We start from the raw sequence: 20,051 nt of genomic DNA on the forward strand, positions 1-20,051 counted from the left end.
AATAGCAATACTAATGTGAAATCAAAAAAAGAAAAAGAAAGGGGCTCAACCGGGAATTGAACCCGGGACCTCTCGCAAATTATACTTAGGGTGAAAAGCCCTAAGCGAGAATTATACCACTAAACCATCGAGCCAAATCCTTAAGTATCCGATTAAAATTGTCCCACATAATTGACTGACAGAAACTGGATGAACTGCTGCCAGAGTAGTAGGTTGGTGAGCGCGTCTCCATAATACGCAGGTTTAAGTCTACAAGCGTAAGGGTAGAGATATAAATTATAAAGTCGTCAAATATATAAATAACTACAGCATGCAGTAACGTTGAAAGCTGTCTATTTTATTTGCGAGAACTGATGCACTTGGTAGATATATGGTCCATTATTATTATCTGGTCCACAGTACTTGACAATTAGGTTTACATTTGGCATAAATATCGAAACTCATGCGTTGTTGAGTAGCGTAGTATGGATAAATGCTAAATACACGCATGCTGCTGGGAGATGGGTAGCTATTTTTCTTTAAACTAATTACAAGATTGCAGTTGATCTAAAGTTCAGCAAAGCAATAAAATAAGACACAAATGGTAAGAAAGGATCTGATATGATGATATTCCTATACTAAAATACTAAAATACATTATTGTAGTCTCGGCCGGAGATTTACTCACCAGAAGGTTTACGGATAGGTATGTACTTCTCATAATATCCTAAATTGAACACCTATTGATAGTTTTTTTTTTGTTATTGGTTGTAGATGGTCGCCGATGGAACGAAGTACGGCACATCAAATGTGCAATAAATACGCACCCGGCATCGTCAGATGGATCCTCTATAATTGAGCAAGGAAACACAAAAGTTATGTGCAATGTCGTGGGACCAGCAGAACCCACTAGCAGTAGCGGCGGCGGCGGTGCAAAATCAAACACAAATAGTTTTGCAAACGAGAACAAGGTCACGTTAAGCGTGAAAGCGACAGTGGCTCCATTCAGTACGATTGATAGACGGAAGCGGTCTGGTAATGATAGCAGGATTCAAGAAATGTGCCTGACCATACAGCACATTTTCGAAGAAGCAGTAATGGGACATTTGCAGCCTCGTTCACAGATTGTTATTAGTTTGTATATATTGGCGCAGGATGGCGGAATGTTGCAAGCTTGTATAAATGCTGCCTCGTTGGCGCTTATTGACGCTGGAATTCCAATGTATGATTACGTGTGTGCTTGTACTGCCGGAATGCACGATACCGAAGTTTTGTTAGGTGAGTTTTTATTTATTTATGTGGATTGCTTAGAACAAGGCCTGACGTGTACCAGACTTGAACCGACTAGAGGAGAACGACATGCCGTTCCTAACTATGGCTACTTTGGGAGCTACAAGAAAAGTCTCGCTGATGCAGCTGGAGACGCGAGTCGGAGTTGATAAATTAGAGCCTATGATGGCGGCTGCAATGTCAGGGTGCCATTATTTGAGACAAATTATGGACGCACAAGTGCGCAAGCATGGCAAAAATAGATTAGCTCGGGTGGGTGCATGAAATGGAAGGTAATTTGTAAATAATAGAGCATCTATATAATCTGTTGAAATACAATGTCACTGTCATGAATTGCGTGATTCCATTCCAGGCTTTTGCGCGTGCGCTCTGCCCTGACACGGTCCCGGGGGCGGACCAGTTATCGGCTCATGCTCAACATGTCCGACGTACCAATACTTATTGCTCTGCTCGAAAAAAGCCTGCCAATTGGTCACATCCGTCTTCGCCTTTTCCTCGTCAATGCCGCGAAGATCATGCGTCAGATCAGAGGTAAAACAGCCGGTGACAAATGCTCGCGTTGCGTCACGTCCGGCAAAGATATTGTAAGGACCACCGCTGCCGTAGGTAAGATATGATGAAGAAACGTCATAAACTGAGGAGTTTATAGCAATGTAGATTGGGAGGTCTAGAGTTCGGCCATTATAAAGCGCAAGTTCAGAATCGGTGAAGATGCGTGGATATGCGAAATTCCGTAGAGGAGATGAAAAAGGAAGAAAAGACTGTAGGTACGTCAAGATTCCTGACGAATATAACGCTCTATACCATAGAAACTTCAAATAGCGCGGTCTCATAAGTAAAGAGTCATAGTTCCAGAAGAATGAACCGGTTATGAAGTACGAAAGAATAAAATTGAGTAAAATGACGGTGAATATAAGACGAAGAATCTCGACGGCGGACGCAGACACATGATCCTCGCCTTCATCTCCATGTATTATCTGTTTGCCATTGTTATGATGATTCTCCGGCGCTGGCTGAGGCCGCAGCTTGCGGTATCGGGCAGACATCTGCCGTGCTTGCGAGCATAGATGATTCCGAGAAAGAGGGAGCGAGCGCTGTCAAAACACGATAGTACGTCATACTTACACGTGACTTAAGGTCACGTGCACTTCGTATTTTTGACAATCACGGAGACCTCGGATGACCCAGCTACGGATGGCCGCGTTGGAAACACCGTGGTTGAGTACGATGTCTGGAGTCCAAAGCCAGGCTGCAGCGCCCGTATCAGCTTCTCCGACAACAGCAGTCTCCGCGTCGCCAACTTTCGCCACCTTTGTCGCCCCGGATTCCAATCATGTGCATCAAACTTCCCCGCTACTGGCCCAGACCCCGCCGAGCGTTACGCGGGCGCTCTCGCTCGCGTACCCGTATATCGCCGCCTGCGACCGTGCTGCTTCATTGCTGACTTGGACTTCCGGCGATGCGTGGGCGTCGTTCCTTGTCGTGACGGCGTGGGCCGGAATCGTTCTGCATTGGGAGACTATCGTGAGATACGGCGGTCATCTGGCAGTTGTCGGTGCTCTGGCTGGTTATCTGCATCTGCAATCCAGAGTTGACAAAGGCATGTTTTTTTGAAAGTGCTTTTTGATTTCTAATTAACGTAGACTAATGAACTTTCATGGTATAGAACAAGAAGAGCATCCGACTCTAGACGCTATAATCCATACGCTGACAACGCTCACCACTCGTCTCGACATGTTCTTCTCTCCCGTCACATCGCTCTCTCTTACATCTCGCGATCTTTCGCGTTTGTTTTTTACAACACTATTCCTTTCCCCTCTCTACATCATTGTCACTTTTTACTTCTTGCCGCCTCGTCTCGTGCTCTTGATCGCCGGCGTTTTCGTGCTGACGTATCATTCACTCCCGGCACGCGTTACTCGCACGATTCTCTGGCGTTCGCGCATGGTTAGGTTGTTAGTTTTCTATCTTACTGGTCTTGACTTTTCGCGACGCAAACGGCCGTTACCATCTCGTACGCCGTCAAATAACGCAGCCGCAGCAGCCATGGCAGCGGCAGCCAAGCAGCATCGTAGCAACAGTAGCGGCTCCGGCGAGGGTGAAAACGTGTCTGATATTCCGCCATCTGCAGCACAGAGTTACTCGACTTCACTGGCGCAGGATGTGGCTGACGGTTTGCATCACCGGAATGGCGTTGCGTCGTCGGGGCCGGTTGTGTTTTCGTATGTCGTGTATGAGAATCAGCGCAAGTGGCTTGGAATCGGGTGGACGGCGAACTTGTTGGCGTATGAACGCACGGCTTGGACGGATGAGTTTTTGAACGACTGTCCTAGTGCAGACGAATTTACGCTACCGGATGCCGAAGGCACGGGAATGCGCTGGAAGTGGGTTGATCCACAGTGGAAGATTGATAAAGAGAATGGCGATGACGAAGGCTGGCTGTATTATGATAATACATGGAAGAAGCCTTCGAAAGAGGATGCCTTTGGCAAATATACTCGCCGAAGACGGTGGATACGCTGCGCCGAATTAGTTGAGGATGATGAGTTGCTCGCAGCTGAAGTTGAGGTGGCTAACCATCCTCCGCTGGAAGGCGACATCGAAGACTATAAACCAGAGCTTGATAGGGATAGCCAATCGGTGTCGTCAGATGATGACAGTGTTGAGGAGACAGGATCATCAGATAAGACAGATGTATCAGTAGCTCAATCTGCTTCTGCGTCAACACTTGTATTGCCTAATCGGGTGGAAAGTGCTGAAGAGCCGTCGTTGCATGCTACTATGCATGATACGTGGAGTAGTATTAAGAAGCGGACGCTGCTGAGGCAGAATGAGCGCGAGATCAAGAATAATGTTGAGTAATTGCTATTTTTATTTTTTAATTTTTTTTTCAGCGATTGTTTATCATTTGAAGCGGATAATGAATACTGGAATGATTACTGGAGCGGAAAGACAAAGCCTAGCGAAGTGTACTGTATATTTGTAACTGTAAATATACTACGTATTAGTACGAGTATTTGCAAACGTCCATTTAACAACAAGGATTCGTTGTATAGTTAGAAATTACTAGATAAGTGAAGTTTATGTATTAATAGATTATATAAAAAACAAGAAGTGGACAGTGAAGGGAAATATTCTTCTTAATTATGGTTTTTTATTATTAATTTAATTGACTGACGGCATCGTGCGGCTGTCAGATGTATCGTGTTCTTTTGACGTAATGCATGACTTCTTACCAATTCTCCGCCTTTTTTTTTTTTTTTTCTGTTCGCATCCTTCTGTGAAAAAACGGTTAGAATAACTTTAAGATAGAGGAGAATAAATAAATCATGGCAAAATTAGTGATCCGCAGATCGGGCCTACTCCTCGCTGTGGCTATCGCATCCGTGATTGTCTTCCTCTTCACCCTCTCTTCCTCGGACGTGTCGACTCAGACTCATCCTCGTCGCCCAGTGATTCAGAAGCCAGGATCGTCTTCTTCGCTATCACGATCTGGATCAAATTCTTATGGAATTGCGGAAGCTAGCGACTACGATCCTCTACAAGGACCTGTGCCGGTCGCTTCGCAAAAAGTATCTCAAGGCGGACCGATCATGCCACATCTGGGCAACGAGACTATCAAGGCTGAACTTGGTCGCGCATCGTGGATGTTACTGCATACAATTCTTGCTCGGTATCCCGAAAAACCAACGAGCGAGGAGCGAGAGGCGCTTTCGGCATATATTTATTTGTTTTCAAGAGTGTATCCCTGCGGCGAGTGTGCTGCGCATTTCCAAAAGTTGCTCAAGCAGTTCCCACCGCAGACATCGAGCCGGATAGCTGCAAGTCAGTGGGGCTGCCATGTTCATAATAAGGTTAATGCTAGACTGGGAAAAGAGATATTTGACTGCAACGAGATTGCGGAGCGATACCAGTGCGGATGCGAGGATGCCGAGCAGTCGGACAAGTCTGATGGCAGCGGGAGTTCTAATGACGCAGACAAGAGTGCTGCCAGAGCAGAAAAGAGCGTAGGTAGTCCCACAAAATCAGAGCAAGGCGCTACAGGGGAGAAGATGAAGAGGATAGCGGAGAAAGATCTTTCTTCTGAATTTCTAGAAGTCGAGAGGAGATTTCAGAATTGAGAATAATGAGACGATGATGCGGATGATGACACGAGGATTATATATTAGGTTTTTATTTGTGTTTCTTTTTTATTTATTTGTTTTTATTTGTTGTTTTTTTGCTTTAGGTGATTGCATATTGTGTGTAAATAGTCTGATTTAATGAGAATAATTGATTCAATTGTGTACATGCAGTACTGAGCAAGGAATGTATTGAGTATATTACACATACATGATGGACAGCAAGAGTCTGTGCAAAACACACGGACAGGGGAGTTAGTGATATCCAAATAAACTCCGAGAAATGAATGCGTAGAATATGCATGGCGACGAAGCTGAAATGGATGCATCAAGTATCAACGGGATGTCGAGTTGGATAAGGATGGTTCAAAATCATCGATGGCACCGCTGTTCAACAAAAGGGTAGCAAATGTACTAAAGAAGAGACTTAAGATAAACAAAGAACTATAGCGACGGAAGCATAGAGAGCGGACTTCGGCATGTGGAGGGGTGAGAGTTGATGATGTGGCAGTCGCGCTGAGGATTTTAGCAACGTCGTAGGTGAGATAGCGTACGGTTGCAAAGGATAAAAGCTGTAATAAAGTAAGATCGAATAGCAAGCAATATCAATACCGAGGCACATAAGTAAAAGAGTCGCCGAGCACCAGGCAACTAATGAACGAGTTGATCTCTGAACTATAAGGAGATGTAGTAGTAGTGGGAAGGCGGCCAGACGAGAGGACAAGCGGAAGAAAGGCTAAAATAAAATAAAAGAACAGCAAATCCGGCAGAGAGCACAGAGAATAAGGAGTCTGATAAAAGTTGCTGCACAGAAAACCAGGCTATACTGATGGAGCAATGACCGAATGAGCTCAGGCCGGCGGCGGATGGGTAAACGGACGTGGACTGGGAGCGAGCCGCACTGACCGAGGGCACGTCACGTGACTAATAGTGATGATAGAAGAGACGGAGCGAGACCAAGCCGATTGAGTGAGCTAGCGGGGCAATAATGGAAGCAGGCAATAGCAGGCACTGAAGAAGAAGCCGATATAGAATGAACACGGAATAAGAATAAACTAAAAGGTAGACTAAAAGGTAGGAGAAACAGAGGGGAGAATAAGGTTTCCTTGCGCGGCGGGCTCAGACCGACTTTCGCCTCGCCGGCGTCGGTCCTCTCATTTTCCTCTCTCTCTCTTTCTCCCTTTATTTACTTTGCTGCCACGCTTCTCTCTTCCTCCTCCTCCTCCTCCTCTTCTAATCACTAAACCCTGCTACACCCTTTCTTTCTTCCCTTTTTTATTGTCCTACATATCAGTTAATCTTCGTCTGCTCATAAATTCCTCTGTTTACGCCCTCTCCGCGCACGTCCTCCGCCCGTCTGCACTCGCCCGTGCCTAATGGTCCGTATTCTCGTCCTTGCCTTCTTCTCCTACCTAGCCATATCCATTGCGTCTCTCTATCTCTCTATCTACACGTCTTCTTCTGGCTCCCAGCCTCGATCGCAGCATTCGCAGGTTGCAACCTCTTCCCCATAATCAGCAGCCCCCCCGTACCTGCCGGCCGCTGTCGCCGCACTACTCCGTCACCACACCACCACCATTTTTCTCCACCGCCATAGCGTCAACCATTCCTCGCTCCCCCCACCCATCATCAAGATTCCGTCCCATCCTACATCCAACACACACTCGCTTCTGCCATCAATATATAGGACCTAAATGTCGAGCCGCACGCACCGATTGCCTTAGATAGACTGATAGATTGACAGCAGGACCTTGATCTTACGCCTCGAACTGTCGCTAACCTTTTCCATTCTTCAGGTCCTCTATAAACGCAAGGTCGTCTCGGCCCTGCGACCACCAGAGGTCCCTCCCGACTCAAACCCCGACGTATGGTACATCCAGCCCACCGGCGAGTTCTTCTTTGAGTACGATGACTACCTCAAGCGCATGGACTTCTACAACCAGCACCGGTTCGTCTGCGAAATTTCGGGCCATTCAAACCTCACATACTGGGAGGCTCTTGAATCTGAGACCAACGAGGCTCGTGAAGTCGACGAGATCTTTCCCGAATCCCTTAAAGAACCGGTCCTGCGCCGTCTGCAATTCAGCACAACCTCGCGCCTCGACCACCTCGTCGACGAAGTCTACGACACTTTTAAAAGCGATTTTTACCCTGGCGAGTACGCCTTCGCTCTCATTAACAATGACAAGCTAGAAGTAATCATTCGCGAAAAGGCCCAATTCAATGCGATTCAAATGCCGGACGGCGAAGTGCGCCCCGCTTATGCGAAGTACCGCGTTGAGATGATTGGCCACGGACGCGAGGGGCAGGAAGATGTCGTCGATGGTATGCAGCTAAATCGTGATCGCAAGCGCTTTTCAAAAAGTATGCTGCGCACGTTCATGAAGAACTCACTATCACGCGAGCCTTGGTCTGGCGCCCCCTGGCTAGTTAAAGCAAAATACGCAAAGAAGTACAGAATTGATACAAATATACCGCCACATCTGCAACGAAATAATGGTCTATCCGACGCAGAAGTCGCTGCGAATCAAGCCAAAAAATTAAAAGAGAAAAGACGTTTACTGCACCTCGCCGAACGCGCAAAGCTGACTCGCGAAAAAGAAGATCACAAAGAACTTGCCCGCAAGGAAAAGGAGGAGCTGCGCGAGAAAGAAAAACGCGAAAGGGAGGCATCAAAGCGACCGCCTTCGACCGAAGATCTCGATCTTATCCCTATGTTTGATCCGCCAAGCCAGCGTCCAAAACTGAAGATTGAGCGTTCTTTTCCCATGGAATGGATTGGCTCGCTATTACAAAGCTGGTCATTTTTCAACGTCTTTCATGAAACTCTACTACTCAGCTTGTTTACGTTTGATGAGTACATTGGTGCACTGCAGTACTCGTCTGCCGATCTTCCATGTGAATTATTTGTTGAACTCAACTGCGCGCTGCTGAAGCTAGTGATCGATAACGAGAGTTCAGAATATGCTATTGATTTGCCTCCAGTGCCTCAACACGAAGAAAACACTTCACCAAAACTCGAAAACGTTGTAGTCAAAGCTGAAGAAACAGACCAATCAGATGACAACACAGAGCAGAATAAGCGAGAAGAGTCATCAGGGTCTGCTGAATCTGAGGAGGAATCGGAATCAATTAAAATATTAAACTCTTTATCCAAATGGCGAGACGGAAATTGGAAAGAGCGGCTGCGACGACGGCTCTTTGTCGCGGGCGGTATGGAGCTAATAATTCTTAATCTTCTCCATGAAGTATCTTATGTCAGTCAATGGAAAGACTTTTGCACTGAAATAATCGAGTCCTGTCTTCCTGCTGATGAACAGGTATCGGCAGATGCGCTCAAGGCACGGTATTCCCAACTTGCGCCTGTGCATAAACTTCGCGTTCTTGAGATCTTGATTGAGCTCGTGCGCGACTCGAATGCTATTAGAGAGCGCATCGAATTTTGCATGGAAGAGAGCACGAGAATCCGACGCGAACGACTCGAAACTCACAAGGAGCACAAGGCCTTGCTAGAGCAGATCCGAGTTGCTGAAGAAGAAAAGCGCGAGATATTACCTCTTGAGCCTGCTAGCAGTGAGGGTGAGGAAGACAAAAAGACCCGTAAGATCTCGCGTGAAGAGATAGAGTCGCGCGTGACGCGCACGAATCCGATATACAAGAAGCTTGTGCAGAAAATCGAGATGGCGCAGCAAGGAGTGCAGAAATGTATTGCTGCGTTGAAGATGGCAGAGGTTGAGTTGCGTACGCTGGATTGTCAACGCTTTAGAATCCTCGGCCGAGATCGCTTTTATAATCGGTACTGGTGGTTTGAAAGTAATGGAATGCCAACTGATCTTGGACGACACCACTACCTGATGGGCAGACTGTGGATACAGGGACCTTCCGATGAAGATCTCGAGGTGTTTGTCACAGGAGGCATGGCTGCTTATGGTGAGCTTTCGCTAGCTGAACGCAAGGATATGGAGGTCGAAGATATAGAGTCGCAAGTCAATGGTGTAAACGACTGGGGATATATCGACGATCCAGATGATATCAAGGAGCTGCATCACTGGCTGGGAACCAAGGGACTGCGTGAGCCTCGCTTGCGGAAAGAACTTGATTCTCGTCGTGCCGGCGTGGAAGCGTCTATGATTGCGCGTCGGAAGTACATGGGCCTGAATAATGAAAGGGAAGAAAAAGATACGCCGGAGATTGTCAAAGAATCATCAATTCAGCCTGAATCGCGCGACGAGTCTGAAGACGAAGACGGTCGACTGCGAAGGTCCTCACGGCAGCGAAAACGAGTGATTGCTCAAGAAGAGGCGGATCTGATTGCTCGAGACTACAGATTTCTTGGATGGCGAAACAGCGCCGCAGTACAGATACTTGGTAAGTCTCATTATGAATCCGGATACAAGAAATTAGGCAGCGATCTATTGGTTCAAAAATCACAGAATTTTGCCTCTCCTGCGTCGGCTGCTGCATCGGCAGCCACGAGTGCAAAGCCGTCACCGCAGCCAACGATGGCCGACGAGCGTCAGCCGCAATCGTCAGCAGAGAGCTCGCCCGCCCCTCCGGAATCTAGCTCTGTGACCGAGTCAAGTTCTACCAGTTCGAGCGCTGTTGATGCTACCGCTGTGTCATCGTCACTAAAACGCAGTCTGGAAGCTGCCGAAATTGAACAAGACATGACGCCAATGGTAACTCGTAAGCAAGCGCGAAAGCGCCAGTCAGCTCCGCTACCGTCAACTTCTACGACGATTGTAGTCGAGCCCGAAGAACCCGAGCGCCGTGTCACACGGCGATCCGCAGCCGCGTTTGAAAGCGGTGGTACTCCAGTAGTCGCAACACCTGAACGAGGCACCAATGCGTATGGCACACGAAGCACGCGATCATCTCTTGCTAAAAGCACACCACAGAGCGAGACATCGACACCGATAGTAGAGAGTGGAATCGAACGAAGGTCGACAAGAAAGTCGGCAGCTGGAGCGGGTGGAAATACACACTGACAAGGGAGTTCTGCTTGTACGATTTGATTGAGCTTTTATTTTGATTTTGGTATGGAGTCTTTGTGTTTGTAGTTGCTTAAATTTGTACAATGAACGACATTGCTGTTTAAATCTATAACGATATATATAAGCGGATAATAATATAGCTATCGAGTAGATGGCGCTCAACCACTCGAAAATATTTAAATTGATAAATACAAGTAGTCATAATATGAAGTTAAAAAAAGCAGAGTGGCACTATAGCTAAAACTCAACATACAATAAAAAAATATATATAAACAATTGAAAAAAAAGGAAAGAAAAAAAACACCCCAAAACTCCATTTTTTTTAATTGCAATTATATAGTAATCGTTTCCAAACCACAATACACTAAAAGATAAACCAGGACTATGAAAAAATAGTAAGAAGGAAGATTTAAATCACGCAAAAGGCAACAACGAAACTGTAGGCAAGCGAATTTCTTTATGAACCAGCGAGGAAGAAGAAGTGCTGCCATTGCTATGCTCTTCAGATGTCTGGCGCGAGCGATTACCGGACTCTGGATGATGAGATCTATAATCATTTGCATTTACACTCTTCTGAAGTTGCTGTTGCGACTTGTGAGGCAGATGATGCGAGTGTAAGTTTGCGCTAGACGTTTGCATAGACATACCCGAAGTCCGATGTTCTCTGCCACCGTGGCCACTGCCACTTAATGTAGACGACTGCGACAGATTTGATGATCTATCCCATCGAATAGGAAGCCATTTGTATATACGACCGAGAAGGACGACTTCACGCTCGTCGTATAATTCAATGAATTGCTGGTCCAGAGGACGAACTTTTGGTGCAGCAAAGCGTCGGTATTCGTCAAAAATCATTGTCAGCGACCAATCTTGTAGCTTACGAATACAGCCTACTAAACATCCTGTGCGGTGCTATAGAACAATGTCAAATCAGTTGAGAGTTTTATTAAATCAGCAATAAAATAAAAGACATACCTTTCCGCGATTGCAGTGAATGAGAAGAGGATGATTGGCAGGATTGACTGCTATCTTGAGAGCGGTAGTAATTGTATCATCCGAGACATTTACAAAAGGTTCTTTGTTGCCAGACATTCCGACCTGGAAAAACTGTATATTGTTTTCTTTCATAAATTTGATATTCTCTTCTGGATAGGGGTCGGGCACGAGAACACTATAAAAAAGCATATCAATATTTACTCAGTGACCAAGAAGAAAAATTAATGAAAAAAGGCATACAGAACACTCTTGAAATTCTTCTTCTTCAAGTACCCAAAATTCTCAGCGTGAGGAAACGAACTGCGGTAAATCCCAGGAACGACCATGGAGAAGTTTTCTGGAACGGCATAGCCAGATATGTCACCAGGTGCTGCCGTGACAGTTTCTGACAAGACAGACACTACGGGTTGCTGAGACACCATAGCTATAATAAGACAGTTAGAAAGAGATCTAAATGAACATTTGAACAAAAACGTACGTGTAACATGATCATTGTTCGCAGCGGCAATAGCCTCGTCAGGTAATTCACACGGAAAAACACCAACATCATCGCCATCATCAGCATATTCTTCATAATCATCACCAAATCCATCACCAGCAGAAACAGAAGCATCCATGGTATCGGCGTCTGAGTCTACGACGACATAATGCTGCTGCTCGCTGACGCCATCATGCAGACCTCCGCGTCGCTTCCTGCTTTTTTGACTGAGCACTACTGGCGTGAAATCTGTATCAGCAATGATACCATCAAGCACCATTTTTTCCGAATCGTCTATTTTGACGGCAGACGACTCATCTGCTAGCGGAGGATTGTAGTAATAGGCCATCGTCATGTTTCAGAACCTTATCGGAACAGACGGGACTGAGTATACAGCTGACAGAAGCAAATCGGATGAAATCTTGAACTCTTCAAAAGAGAAAGAAGACTCAATATAGTGAAAATAAAAATGATAGCGAACTGGACGAGGAAAAGCACAGGTCGGCGACCGCGGCACAGGCTCTACTTGCACACGCGAAGGGAGGTAATTAACGGATGAGTACGGCCATTGCGAAGAATACTCTGAATATGTGGAAAGTGCACCAATACAGCAATAAACAAATAAGAGCAGATAGATGATATATGAGTACACCTGCCGTGATTAGCACAAGACTGCGGGCCCGAAACGGAGAGGACTGCAGCGGACTCAAAACAGTCAGCCAACAACGAGTGGAAAGACCAGACGATGACGCCTCTGACCAAAAAAAAAAAAGACGTCTCCATAATAGTGCTAATCTTTCATCACAGATATACACTACTGTAATGGGAAGAATAATACAGATCACATTTTTGGTGATCAGCGAATGGGTGTGAGTTGGGAGAAACTAATCTGTGACTGGCATCCTAATGTGTATGTTACTGATTGAATGATTGATTGATTGATTAATATCAGTTACAAAATATTGTAAATGACTGGAGTGATTTAAAAAGTTGTAAGTAGTATCAGAAAGCTTCAAGGCCGAGATACTTTGAGTCACTTGTAGATAGACTGGAGAATCTAAATTGATCAATTGGCCAATTCGGCTACTTAAATCAAGCATTCGTCTTTGTTAGAACTGATAAGAAGCTCTTGTTTATCAGTAAATTTATCTTCATCCTACGTAGGCAAATCTAGCAGTAATCGCAGCTTTGCTTAACCTGTGGGTCGGAAACGTGCTATCACCGCTCCATCAAGTCACCATTTTGCATCATTAGCTCAGATAATCAATGTAACCATGAAATTTTATTTTTTAAACCTAGTATTGTATCCCTCTTGAACTCTTGAACAAACAAAATACGCCATTCTACGGCCTCCCTTTTACCTATGCATATAATCTTCTCATCCGTGTCTCAGACCATAGTAAACCCAACAGAAACCAAAAGCAAATCAGACTTCCCTACTAACCTGGCTCATGTCTGACTCAGACACATCGCTCAGACGCTGCCGTATTACTTCTGAGCTGCTACTGTCATCTTCGATGACCTCTTGACCATCAGCATCATACACTAGCCTCCGTTCAATTTCGTCAGATGTGACAACAGGCGACTCGACTACAAGCTCGTCAAGCTCGTTATCATCGTCGTCATCCTCGTCAGCAGATCGTGATCCAGGAGCGGCGCCGCCCCGAGCAGCCGCACCGTCTTCCAACCGTATCATTGTGTCCTGCTTTGCAAATGCAACAGTGCGATAACCGCTCTTGCTAGCTACTCTCCGCTGATAGAAAACAAAGCCAAGGAAGCCAAACGCGGCCAATGAGACAATAACCAAAGCTAGCTCACCTGCGCGGAAGTATGCCAGACGTGTGGCGTCTTTGATCTTGTCAGATTCATCGCTACTGCCTGAGTCACCGTCTGGGGAGGCTGTGCTGTTGCCACCAATCAATCCTTTGGAGACTTCTCCACTGGAAGAGTAATCAAGTTCAATAAATCTATGTAGCATGTCTCTGGACTGCAAAGATTGGTCTACGGGCACCATGTGTGACGCATTGTAGACAAGCACATATGTTAGGTTGCGAGCCTCCTGGTAAATACCAGCTGGAACACCATCATACACCCATGCTTCTCTAGGAGCCCACGCGCCGCCAGGTGCCTCTTGAAACCCCTTTGCGCCACTCCATTCCATCTGGCCGATCAAGTCTTCATTGCCGAGATGGTTGCAAATCAAGTCCTGATCACCGTTAAACATCAAAACAGGGATTTGTTCGAGAATTGATGGCAACATATCAATCGTGGGCTTTGACTTGTTCGCTTGAAAGGCTCGCGAAACGGCACCCGAGCACTCACTCCACCCTGCTTTATCCTTGGGGCTGATATGAAGCGCGGTTTTGACTTCGTCTGTACGCAGGTAAGGAGTCACATACTGCAAATCGTCAGGCCAGTTTGAGCCACATGATGGGAAGCTATCGAATTTGCGCATATCGTACATATTTCGGCATGTCTTGCCGTCCTTTTGACTCTTGTCTTGCGAAACTTCAAGAATAATATCCAAGATCTCCTCACAAGTATCAACCGTGATATGAACTCCATTGTTCAGTTCGTTCATGCATTTTGTCACTTGCTCATCGACACGCTTAGCTTCCGGTGTACCATCAGTAATAAGCCCATGCTTGTAGGCAAAAGGTGCATAGGCCAAATATTGTCGAACTGGATCTATCCATCCATTTCCAAGCATGATTCCCTTTAAAGGATATTTCGTAGCAGTTGATGATTCGTTCTTGTTGCGGCTCAAGATAGCATCAGCGATATATGGGATGTAAGTGCCGGCATAAGATTCGCCGGCGATATATAAGTCATCAGACAAATATTGAGGGAAAATGGAAAAGAATTTGTCCATGAAAATCATGAAATCTGCTGCCATCTACAAATAACAATTTCATTGTTAGTATTACACGAACAGCTGGTCGGAATCTGGAATCTAAAAAGCGTACCTCGTCTAGCTCATGCAAATAACTGTCAGTGTCTGCAAAGCTGAATCCGGTTCCAACTGGATTGTCAACAAAAAGGACATTTGAAAATTGATTCCAGCGACCTTCGTTAAGGTGTAGCTTGCCACCGTCGCCAACTCTGAATGGGCCAACTTCCATAAGGGCACCATCCATTGATGAGCAGCCAGGGCCACCATTAAGCCAGATCACAGTTCGCGGCTTATCAGCAATATGCTCGCTCTCATGCATCCAAAAGAAGATATTGCTATTGTGTTCGGGTCTAATTTCAATGTGCCTGCAAAAAATTAATACGCGACGAGTCAGCTTGGCTTCAGATCAAAGCAGGGGAGTCCTATTGCAAAGGAAATTACGTACCCAGCGTACATTGTCGGCATACGGTAGCCATCGGGAGCGCCAGGAAGAGAGGAAACGTAGTAGTCGGCAGCAGAAGACGAAGATGCGACGACAAGATCAGCGACAAAAAGGACGAGACCGAGACACACGACGCTGAAGAGGAGAGCGAGATTGTTTGGACGACGCGCGGCAGGCGAGCAGCCCAAGGACTGCAGGCGGAAACAGGCCGGCATCGTAGAGAGAATGGTGATACAGATACAGAAGAGTAAGAAGAGGAAGAAGAGTATGCGGAAGAAGAAATGGTAAAAAACCAGCTACTAATGAAGAAATATAGATGCTTGCTGCAGCAACCTGGCGCATCGCCGTTGCACGATGACTGCACAAAACTGGGTGCGAAGTAGCGGTCAGACTAGGGTTCATATCCAGCAGCAAGACTGAGACGAAACTTTACTAGACCCTATTAAACCCTACTATAATCCGCGGCGACAACTTTGCTCTCTGCTTCCTGCTTCTGGAAATGTATTGTAGTATCATATAGTATAGGACAAGTTTTTCTCTCTCCTTGCCGCCTTAAAGAAGTTGAGAATCCAGTGGAGAACTATGTGGCAACTATGGTTCGACGCCGTTAACCTTTTCGCTTGCCCAGTCCATATTCTAATCAGCTTCTTCGGCTCTAATAATATTTTTCGATCTTACTCCTCAGACCACGGCAGTCTTTTTATCCTACACGATCCGAAAAAAATTTCCGGTGCGAATCTAATCACTTTATATTCAATATCTTGCATTGAACCTCAATACTCAAGCGTATAATGACCAGCGTCGTCTTCCTCTCGACAACGGCTGCTTCTACCGTATCCGGCCCAGCCGTTAGCTCGCTAACGGTTCCGGTGGTGCCAGTCGCTGCCAAAATTGATCGTGATCTCTGCTTTGATAATTTCAGCCGTGATCACTACTCTGGTAAATCAATGGGATTTGGTGATTTTAACTCGTCCTTCTCTGCCTTTGATACTGTTCCGGATATCCATTTCGATACCAATGTCACCCCGAGAAAACGTAAATACCAGTCTGGCGACGACGACTCTAGCTTGGAGGATATGACAGATAATAGCAGCGCAGATATCTCTGACTTGTACGGTGAGGTACCATTGGGAAATGATGATGATGATGATGGTGATGACGACCAAGAGGTCGGTAGTTCTATGCAGTGCGTCTGTGTAAAATATTGGCCTCTGTACCCTACGTCCGACGACCACAATTGCTTGCATTTGCCGCCTCTGCAGTGGACATTTCAGCGACTCGCCTATTCCTCCGAATATTACCCAGAACAGGCTGCATTCTCTTTCTTTCCAGATCAACTTCCGAGTCCCGACAACTCTCCGCTGCAACCTCGAATGACGAAGATACCATCGTGGTTTATTCGCGATCATGCCGTCCGCGCTTTCACGGGACAGTGTTCGCAATGCCAATTGCACTCTGATGATAAACTAAAATACTCGCCTTGGCATACTCATTACAACTCTTCAAACCTGTTTCAAGACTTTTCAGACGCGATTGCGGATGAGTTCCCGTTTGTATTTGAAGAGGTGGAAATCGAATTCTTACTTCCTTATTTCAACGACTACTTGAATCGACGCCTAGGTGGGCATATAATCCAAGAGTAGGCACATGGTGACCTAATTTGCTCACCGCAATTGCTGTTTTATACCCTTGATTTACTTTGTGCTTCATTGTCCTGACAGTCTGCTTACGTTTGGTCTGTCTGCCTCTTTTACGAATAAGAAATCATTCTCTTTTTTTGCTTTCAAAATTTATTTAATTCCAAAAAAGCCGATCTCTTAAATGAAACATAATCATAATTCTTTAGCTATAAGAAATTGTTCAACGACTACAGTTTCAAGAGCTCTTCATTTGGGAAAAAGAATTCGCGTCCGTACATGCCTGCGTTCCCCAGAGCGTAGACACCAAGCAACGCTGGCCAAGGCTTGACCTGTGTGAAGCCCTTTCTGCCATTAACTAGTAAATAGAGTATACTCCACGCTAAAGCAAGTGTTGTCAGAATAATGGCCGCAGTACTTCAAAGCGATCACTTACCAGAAGCAACACCTGCGCCGTTTATCGGATCATTATCATAACTCATGTATCCTACTCCCTAATTAGTTCACTGAATTACGAGCTTTATAATAAAGAACATGCACACCTGCAAAACCAATGATTGATCCGAAGCCCAAGCAGCTGAGTGGTCGAGGGAAGTAAGTCTTGGTCTGATATGACCGCGGAAGGGTAGCTAGCACTATATCACGCAATGATTAAATCAAAAAAATGCTATCATATAGTGCAGATTAACAATTTCATACGTGCAGCAGAGAAACCCCACGCAGGATAAGGAGTGATCGCCAGCCTTGACATTTGCTCCAAATAAGTTGATTTGGTCACATCGATCTGCTCGAGAGGTAGAGCTCCCGGATCAGGTAAGTTTGGATCTGCTCCTTTTTTAGGCGCCATTGATAAGAAATCGACTGATTGTTGTATATCAGCAGAAGAGCAAAGGAGGTAGTGTGCTGTGTGAAATCGTCTGGAGAGAGGAGTTCCAGTGAGATCAAACCTAATTATGACGTAAGGCGGAGAGCGGATCTCATGGAATAACGACTGTTGTTCTGCTATCAGCAAAACTAGAGATAGGAAAAATATAATTGAATTATAATATCAATGACTGAAAATAAAATACAAGTACAAAAGCCCAAACTCCCGTATAATTAAAGCTATCCACAATCTTCACAATCTCAGCGTCGTCTATGAAATATTTCATGCAATATCTACAAAATGATACACATCTTCAAGTATAAAGCTCTCCGAATCTCGACCGATCCTTCATCTCCTTTTCTGTACGAACCATTCTTTCATTTTTACCTTCTCGCTCTTCCTTTAATCGCTCTTCCTCTTCTTCAAGATAGCCCTCGATATCCGGGGGCTGCAGCTGCATCTGAACACTAGGCGCACCTTGCAGATATCGTAATTGCTCCAGCACTCGCTGCCGTACGTTATCCAAATACTTCTTAGTGTTTCGATTATCAACTTTTCCCGCTAGATTGGGGTGAAGACTAAAGTCAGGACCAAAGTAATTCAGAAATGGGATCTGCGGCGGTAATTGAGAATCAAGTTCGACGTTTAGCAGTACTGAAGTTTCGTAGGCCCATGCGCGCGAGACATTGCGTGGTGTATAGCCACCTCCGCCAACAACCATCATTGGCAGCCCAAATGACTTTACAAATCTAACACACTCACCATGGGCGCGGATGTTGAGATTAAAGCAGCCCAGCCGATCGCAGCCTAACGAGTCGGCCCCACACTGCAGTACAACAGCGGTCGGATGATAGGTTGAGATTACAGGTTCAACTATACTCTGAAACAATTGAATATAAGAAAAATCATCAATTCCATCACGAAGCGGAACATTAAGAGAATGATGAGTGCCAAGCCCAGTACCAATCTCTTCAAAATTGCCAGTGCCGGGAAAGAACTCGCCGTTGTATTTGTGAAAGGAGAGTGTCATGACTCGGTCAGTAGAGTAGAAAGCTTCTTGGACACCATCACCATGATGCAAATCGATATCGATATACAAAACACGAGGGTGATAGCGCAGCAAATTCAAAATTCCGAGTACGATATCATTAACGTAGCAGAAGCCGGATGCTTCAAACTTTTTTGCATGATGTAGCCCACCCGACCAGTTGATAGCAATATCAGACTGTCCTGATAGTAGCTTGCGAGAAGCATCAAGTGATCCGCCAGCATAAATGCTGCAGTAGTCGTAAATACCGTCAAATATTGGGCAGTCGTCGCCGATATTAAATTTAGACCAAACCGACTCGAACTCTGTTCGATTCTCCGGAGTTACACGCTGAAGGAAGTCTATATAGTCTTCAGAGTGAAACTGCAAAATCTCTTCTTCGGTTGCTTTACGAGTCTTGTAATAATCCATTTTCTCATGCAGATTATAGCCAAGAACCAAGTGATCTGTGAGCATGAGCCGGAACGGCTTCATGGGGTGGCGTGTGCCCTATAGAAAATGAAAATTAAAATAACAGCCTAAATAAATGTAAGATAAATAAATGAATATAGCATACGAAATGATATCTGCTGACATCTTCGTTATTGTGGTAAGATACCTGCAAAATGATATTAGCAAAAAGATTCATAACTTGGCAGTAAGACCAAGCCGCATCAGACTGATTCAGTAAATGTGGCTGGGAAAGAGGCTCGGCCGTGGCAGTGCAGAGTCCCCGTCCACGCGGAGACCAAAAACACAGCAGAACAGAAGCAAAAGGAAAAAAAAAAAAGCATACTTTGAGGCCATTATTGTCTCCCGAAAAAGGGACATATGCCGGAGTGTTGCGTGTGGCCTTTGTGTCGAGAGAAAAAGTCGACTGGCCCATTGTTTGCTGCTGCTGCTGCCACGTATTGACAACCATTGCGAGCGACGAGTATAGAAACGTAGACACAAAACAAAACAAGACAGCAAATAAACAGAATGAAAAGATCAGAAATATCTATCCTCTTGATAGAAAATAGATTGCTATTTTGTTGAGCCCCGAATCTTCTAAGTAACTATAGAAACTCTGCCGGATTCTTATGGGCTGGCTACGAGTGGCAAAAGAAAAGAGCCGACGAGATAAAATAAATAGATCCAAATAAAAACTAGAAAAAACTTGATAAACACTTGACAAGCGAAATCAAAGTAGAAAGCGAGCAAGGAATGAACCAGTCAGCGCACTCACAAGATCTTCACGGTCAAGAAATGCCCGAAATACGAAATATCAGTGGCGGCTGTGCAGAGAATCCTGCGGACTTTCTCTTTAGAGCGTGTGACTGGGGCACGT

General features: G+C 45.4%; 10 protein-coding genes and 1 non-coding gene across 11 annotated transcripts; 5 read left to right on the plus strand and 6 right to left on the minus strand.

Moving 5' to 3' along the window:
* Positions 1 to 41: 41 nt before the first annotated feature.
* V2V93DRAFT_t38 lies at positions 42 to 134 on the minus strand. The gene has a single exon. It is a non-coding gene; the product is annotated as a tRNA-Pro (tRNA).
* A 376-nt stretch (positions 135 to 510) lies between these two features.
* On the plus strand, positions 511 to 1,677 carry V2V93DRAFT_370334 (ribosomal protein S5 domain 2-type protein). The gene is made up of 4 exons (XM_066910244.1): positions 511 to 583; positions 645 to 684; positions 753 to 1,256; positions 1,312 to 1,677. Exons 1-4 carry the CDS (start codon positions 581 to 583, stop codon positions 1,530 to 1,532), a joined length of 768 nt encoding a protein of 255 aa, XP_066765925.1. The 5' UTR covers positions 511 to 580; the 3' UTR covers positions 1,533 to 1,677.
* V2V93DRAFT_370338 (cytochrome b5-like heme/steroid binding domain-containing protein) lies at positions 1,500 to 2,328 on the minus strand. Its single transcript, XM_066910245.1, has one exon. It carries the CDS (start codon positions 2,312 to 2,314, stop codon positions 1,595 to 1,597), a length of 720 nt encoding a protein of 239 aa, XP_066765926.1. The 5' UTR covers positions 2,315 to 2,328; the 3' UTR covers positions 1,500 to 1,594.
* A 137-nt stretch (positions 2,329 to 2,465) lies between these two features.
* On the plus strand, positions 2,466 to 4,382 carry V2V93DRAFT_370339 (integral peroxisomal membrane peroxin-domain-containing protein). Its single transcript, XM_066910246.1, has 2 exons — positions 2,466 to 2,868; positions 2,935 to 4,382. The coding sequence occupies exons 1-2, from the start codon at positions 2,496 to 2,498 to the stop codon at positions 4,128 to 4,130; spliced, it is 1,569 nt and encodes a 522-aa protein (XP_066765927.1). The 5' UTR covers positions 2,466 to 2,495; the 3' UTR covers positions 4,131 to 4,382.
* Positions 4,383 to 4,516: 134 nt separating this feature from the next.
* On the plus strand, positions 4,517 to 5,554 carry V2V93DRAFT_370340 (ERV/ALR sulfhydryl oxidase domain-containing protein). The gene has a single exon (XM_066910247.1). The coding sequence runs from the start codon at positions 4,598 to 4,600 to the stop codon at positions 5,387 to 5,389; it is 792 nt and encodes a 263-aa protein (XP_066765928.1). The 5' UTR covers positions 4,517 to 4,597; the 3' UTR covers positions 5,390 to 5,554.
* A 1,007-nt stretch (positions 5,555 to 6,561) lies between these two features.
* On the plus strand, positions 6,562 to 10,552 carry V2V93DRAFT_370342 (uncharacterized protein). The gene is made up of 2 exons (XM_066910248.1): positions 6,562 to 6,768; positions 7,186 to 10,552. The coding sequence occupies exons 1-2, from the start codon at positions 6,766 to 6,768 to the stop codon at positions 10,375 to 10,377; spliced, it is 3,195 nt and encodes a 1,064-aa protein (XP_066765929.1). The 5' UTR covers positions 6,562 to 6,765; the 3' UTR covers positions 10,378 to 10,552.
* V2V93DRAFT_370345 (tyrosine phosphatase family-domain-containing protein) lies at positions 10,505 to 12,576 on the minus strand. Its single transcript, XM_066910249.1, has 4 exons — positions 11,858 to 12,576; positions 11,620 to 11,803; positions 11,359 to 11,554; positions 10,505 to 11,295 (listed from the first exon to the last, which is right to left on the minus strand). Exons 1-4 carry the CDS (start codon positions 12,210 to 12,212, stop codon positions 10,798 to 10,800), a joined length of 1,233 nt encoding a protein of 410 aa, XP_066765930.1. The 5' UTR covers positions 12,213 to 12,576; the 3' UTR covers positions 10,505 to 10,797.
* A 656-nt stretch (positions 12,577 to 13,232) lies between these two features.
* V2V93DRAFT_253800 (Alpha/Beta hydrolase protein) lies at positions 13,233 to 15,695 on the minus strand. The gene is made up of 3 exons (XM_066907124.1): positions 15,196 to 15,695; positions 14,824 to 15,115; positions 13,233 to 14,753 (listed from the first exon to the last, which is right to left on the minus strand). Exons 1-3 carry the CDS (start codon positions 15,405 to 15,407, stop codon positions 13,284 to 13,286), a joined length of 1,974 nt encoding a protein of 657 aa, XP_066765931.1. The 5' UTR covers positions 15,408 to 15,695; the 3' UTR covers positions 13,233 to 13,283.
* Positions 15,696 to 15,701: 6 nt separating this feature from the next.
* On the plus strand, positions 15,702 to 16,979 carry V2V93DRAFT_370349 (uncharacterized protein). The gene has a single exon (XM_066910250.1). It carries the CDS (start codon positions 15,984 to 15,986, stop codon positions 16,833 to 16,835), a length of 852 nt encoding a protein of 283 aa, XP_066765932.1. The 5' UTR covers positions 15,702 to 15,983; the 3' UTR covers positions 16,836 to 16,979.
* Positions 16,965 to 17,833, minus strand: V2V93DRAFT_370350 (uncharacterized protein). The gene is made up of 4 exons (XM_066910251.1): positions 17,529 to 17,833; positions 17,372 to 17,464; positions 17,266 to 17,316; positions 16,965 to 17,211 (listed from the first exon to the last, which is right to left on the minus strand). Exons 1-4 carry the CDS (start codon positions 17,674 to 17,676, stop codon positions 17,060 to 17,062), a joined length of 444 nt encoding a protein of 147 aa, XP_066765933.1. The 5' UTR covers positions 17,677 to 17,833; the 3' UTR covers positions 16,965 to 17,059.
* A 45-nt stretch (positions 17,834 to 17,878) lies between these two features.
* V2V93DRAFT_370354 (uncharacterized protein) lies at positions 17,879 to 20,012 on the minus strand. Its single transcript, XM_066910252.1, has 3 exons — positions 19,518 to 20,012; positions 19,299 to 19,340; positions 17,879 to 19,231 (listed from the first exon to the last, which is right to left on the minus strand). The coding sequence occupies exons 1-3, from the start codon at positions 19,641 to 19,643 to the stop codon at positions 18,008 to 18,010; spliced, it is 1,392 nt and encodes a 463-aa protein (XP_066765934.1). The 5' UTR covers positions 19,644 to 20,012; the 3' UTR covers positions 17,879 to 18,007.
* Between the last annotated feature and the right edge of the window lie 39 nt (positions 20,013 to 20,051).

The sequence above is a fragment of the Kockiozyma suomiensis genome, assembly GCF_038497685.1.
Source record: "Kockiozyma suomiensis strain NRRL Y-17356 unplaced genomic scaffold V2V93scaffold_7, whole genome shotgun sequence".
NCBI classification, from domain to species: domain Eukaryota; kingdom Fungi; phylum Ascomycota; class Lipomycetes; order Lipomycetales; family Lipomycetaceae; genus Kockiozyma; species Kockiozyma suomiensis.

Bases quoted from the DNA above. Each gene is read 5' to 3' on its own strand.
- V2V93DRAFT_370350 (XM_066910251.1), bottom strand. From the start codon at position 17,676: ATGGCGCCTAAAAAAGGAGCAGATCCAAACTTACCTGATCCGGGAGCT. The intron at 17,317-17,371 runs GTGTGCATGTTC...ATTAGGGAGTAG, and splicing joins ATCAATCATTGGTTTTGCAG to GATACATGAGTTATGATAAT. The intron at 17,212-17,265 runs GTAAGTGATCGC...CACTTGCTTTAG, and splicing joins CGGCGCAGGTGTTGCTTCTG to CGTGGAGTATACTCTATTTA.
- V2V93DRAFT_370340 (XM_066910247.1), top strand. From the start codon at position 4,598: ATGGCAAAATTAGTGATCCGCAGATCGGGCCTACTCCTCGCTGTGGCT.
- V2V93DRAFT_253800 (XM_066907124.1), bottom strand. From the start codon at position 15,407: ATGCCGGCCTGTTTCCGCCTGCAGTCCTTGGGCTGCTCGCCTGCCGCG. The intron at 15,116-15,195 runs GTACGTAATTTC...AATTTTTTGCAG, and splicing joins ATGCCGACAATGTACGCTGG to GCACATTGAAATTAGACCCG. The intron at 14,754-14,823 runs GTACGCTTTTTA...TGTTATTTGTAG, and splicing joins ATTTGCATGAGCTAGACGAG to ATGGCAGCAGATTTCATGAT.
- V2V93DRAFT_370354 (XM_066910252.1), bottom strand. From the start codon at position 19,643: ATGGTTGTCAATACGTGGCAGCAGCAGCAGCAAACAATGGGCCAGTCG. The intron at 19,341-19,517 runs GTATGCTTTTTT...ATCATTTTGCAG, and splicing joins GAGACAATAATGGCCTCAAA to GTATCTTACCACAATAACGA. The intron at 19,232-19,298 runs GTATGCTATATT...CATTTTCTATAG, and splicing joins ATGTCAGCAGATATCATTTC to GGCACACGCCACCCCATGAA.
- V2V93DRAFT_370349 (XM_066910250.1), top strand. From the start codon at position 15,984: ATGACCAGCGTCGTCTTCCTCTCGACAACGGCTGCTTCTACCGTATCC.
- V2V93DRAFT_370345 (XM_066910249.1), bottom strand. From the start codon at position 12,212: ATGACGATGGCCTATTACTACAATCCTCCGCTAGCAGATGAGTCGTCT. The intron at 11,804-11,857 runs GTACGTTTTTGT...GTCTTATTATAG, and splicing joins GAACAATGATCATGTTACAC to CTATGGTGTCTCAGCAACCC. The intron at 11,296-11,358 runs GTATGTCTTTTA...ATTGTTCTATAG, and splicing joins TTCACTGCAATCGCGGAAAG to CACCGCACAGGATGTTTAGT.
- V2V93DRAFT_370338 (XM_066910245.1), bottom strand. From the start codon at position 2,314: ATGTCTGCCCGATACCGCAAGCTGCGGCCTCAGCCAGCGCCGGAGAAT.
- V2V93DRAFT_370339 (XM_066910246.1), top strand. From the start codon at position 2,496: ATGTCTGGAGTCCAAAGCCAGGCTGCAGCGCCCGTATCAGCTTCTCCG. The intron at 2,869-2,934 runs GCATGTTTTTTT...TTCATGGTATAG, and splicing joins GCAATCCAGAGTTGACAAAG to AACAAGAAGAGCATCCGACT.
- V2V93DRAFT_370334 (XM_066910244.1), top strand. The intron at 685-752 runs GTATGTACTTCT...TATTGGTTGTAG, and splicing joins ACCAGAAGGTTTACGGATAG to ATGGTCGCCGATGGAACGAA. The intron at 1,257-1,311 runs GTGAGTTTTTAT...GACGTGTACCAG, and splicing joins CGATACCGAAGTTTTGTTAG to ACTTGAACCGACTAGAGGAG.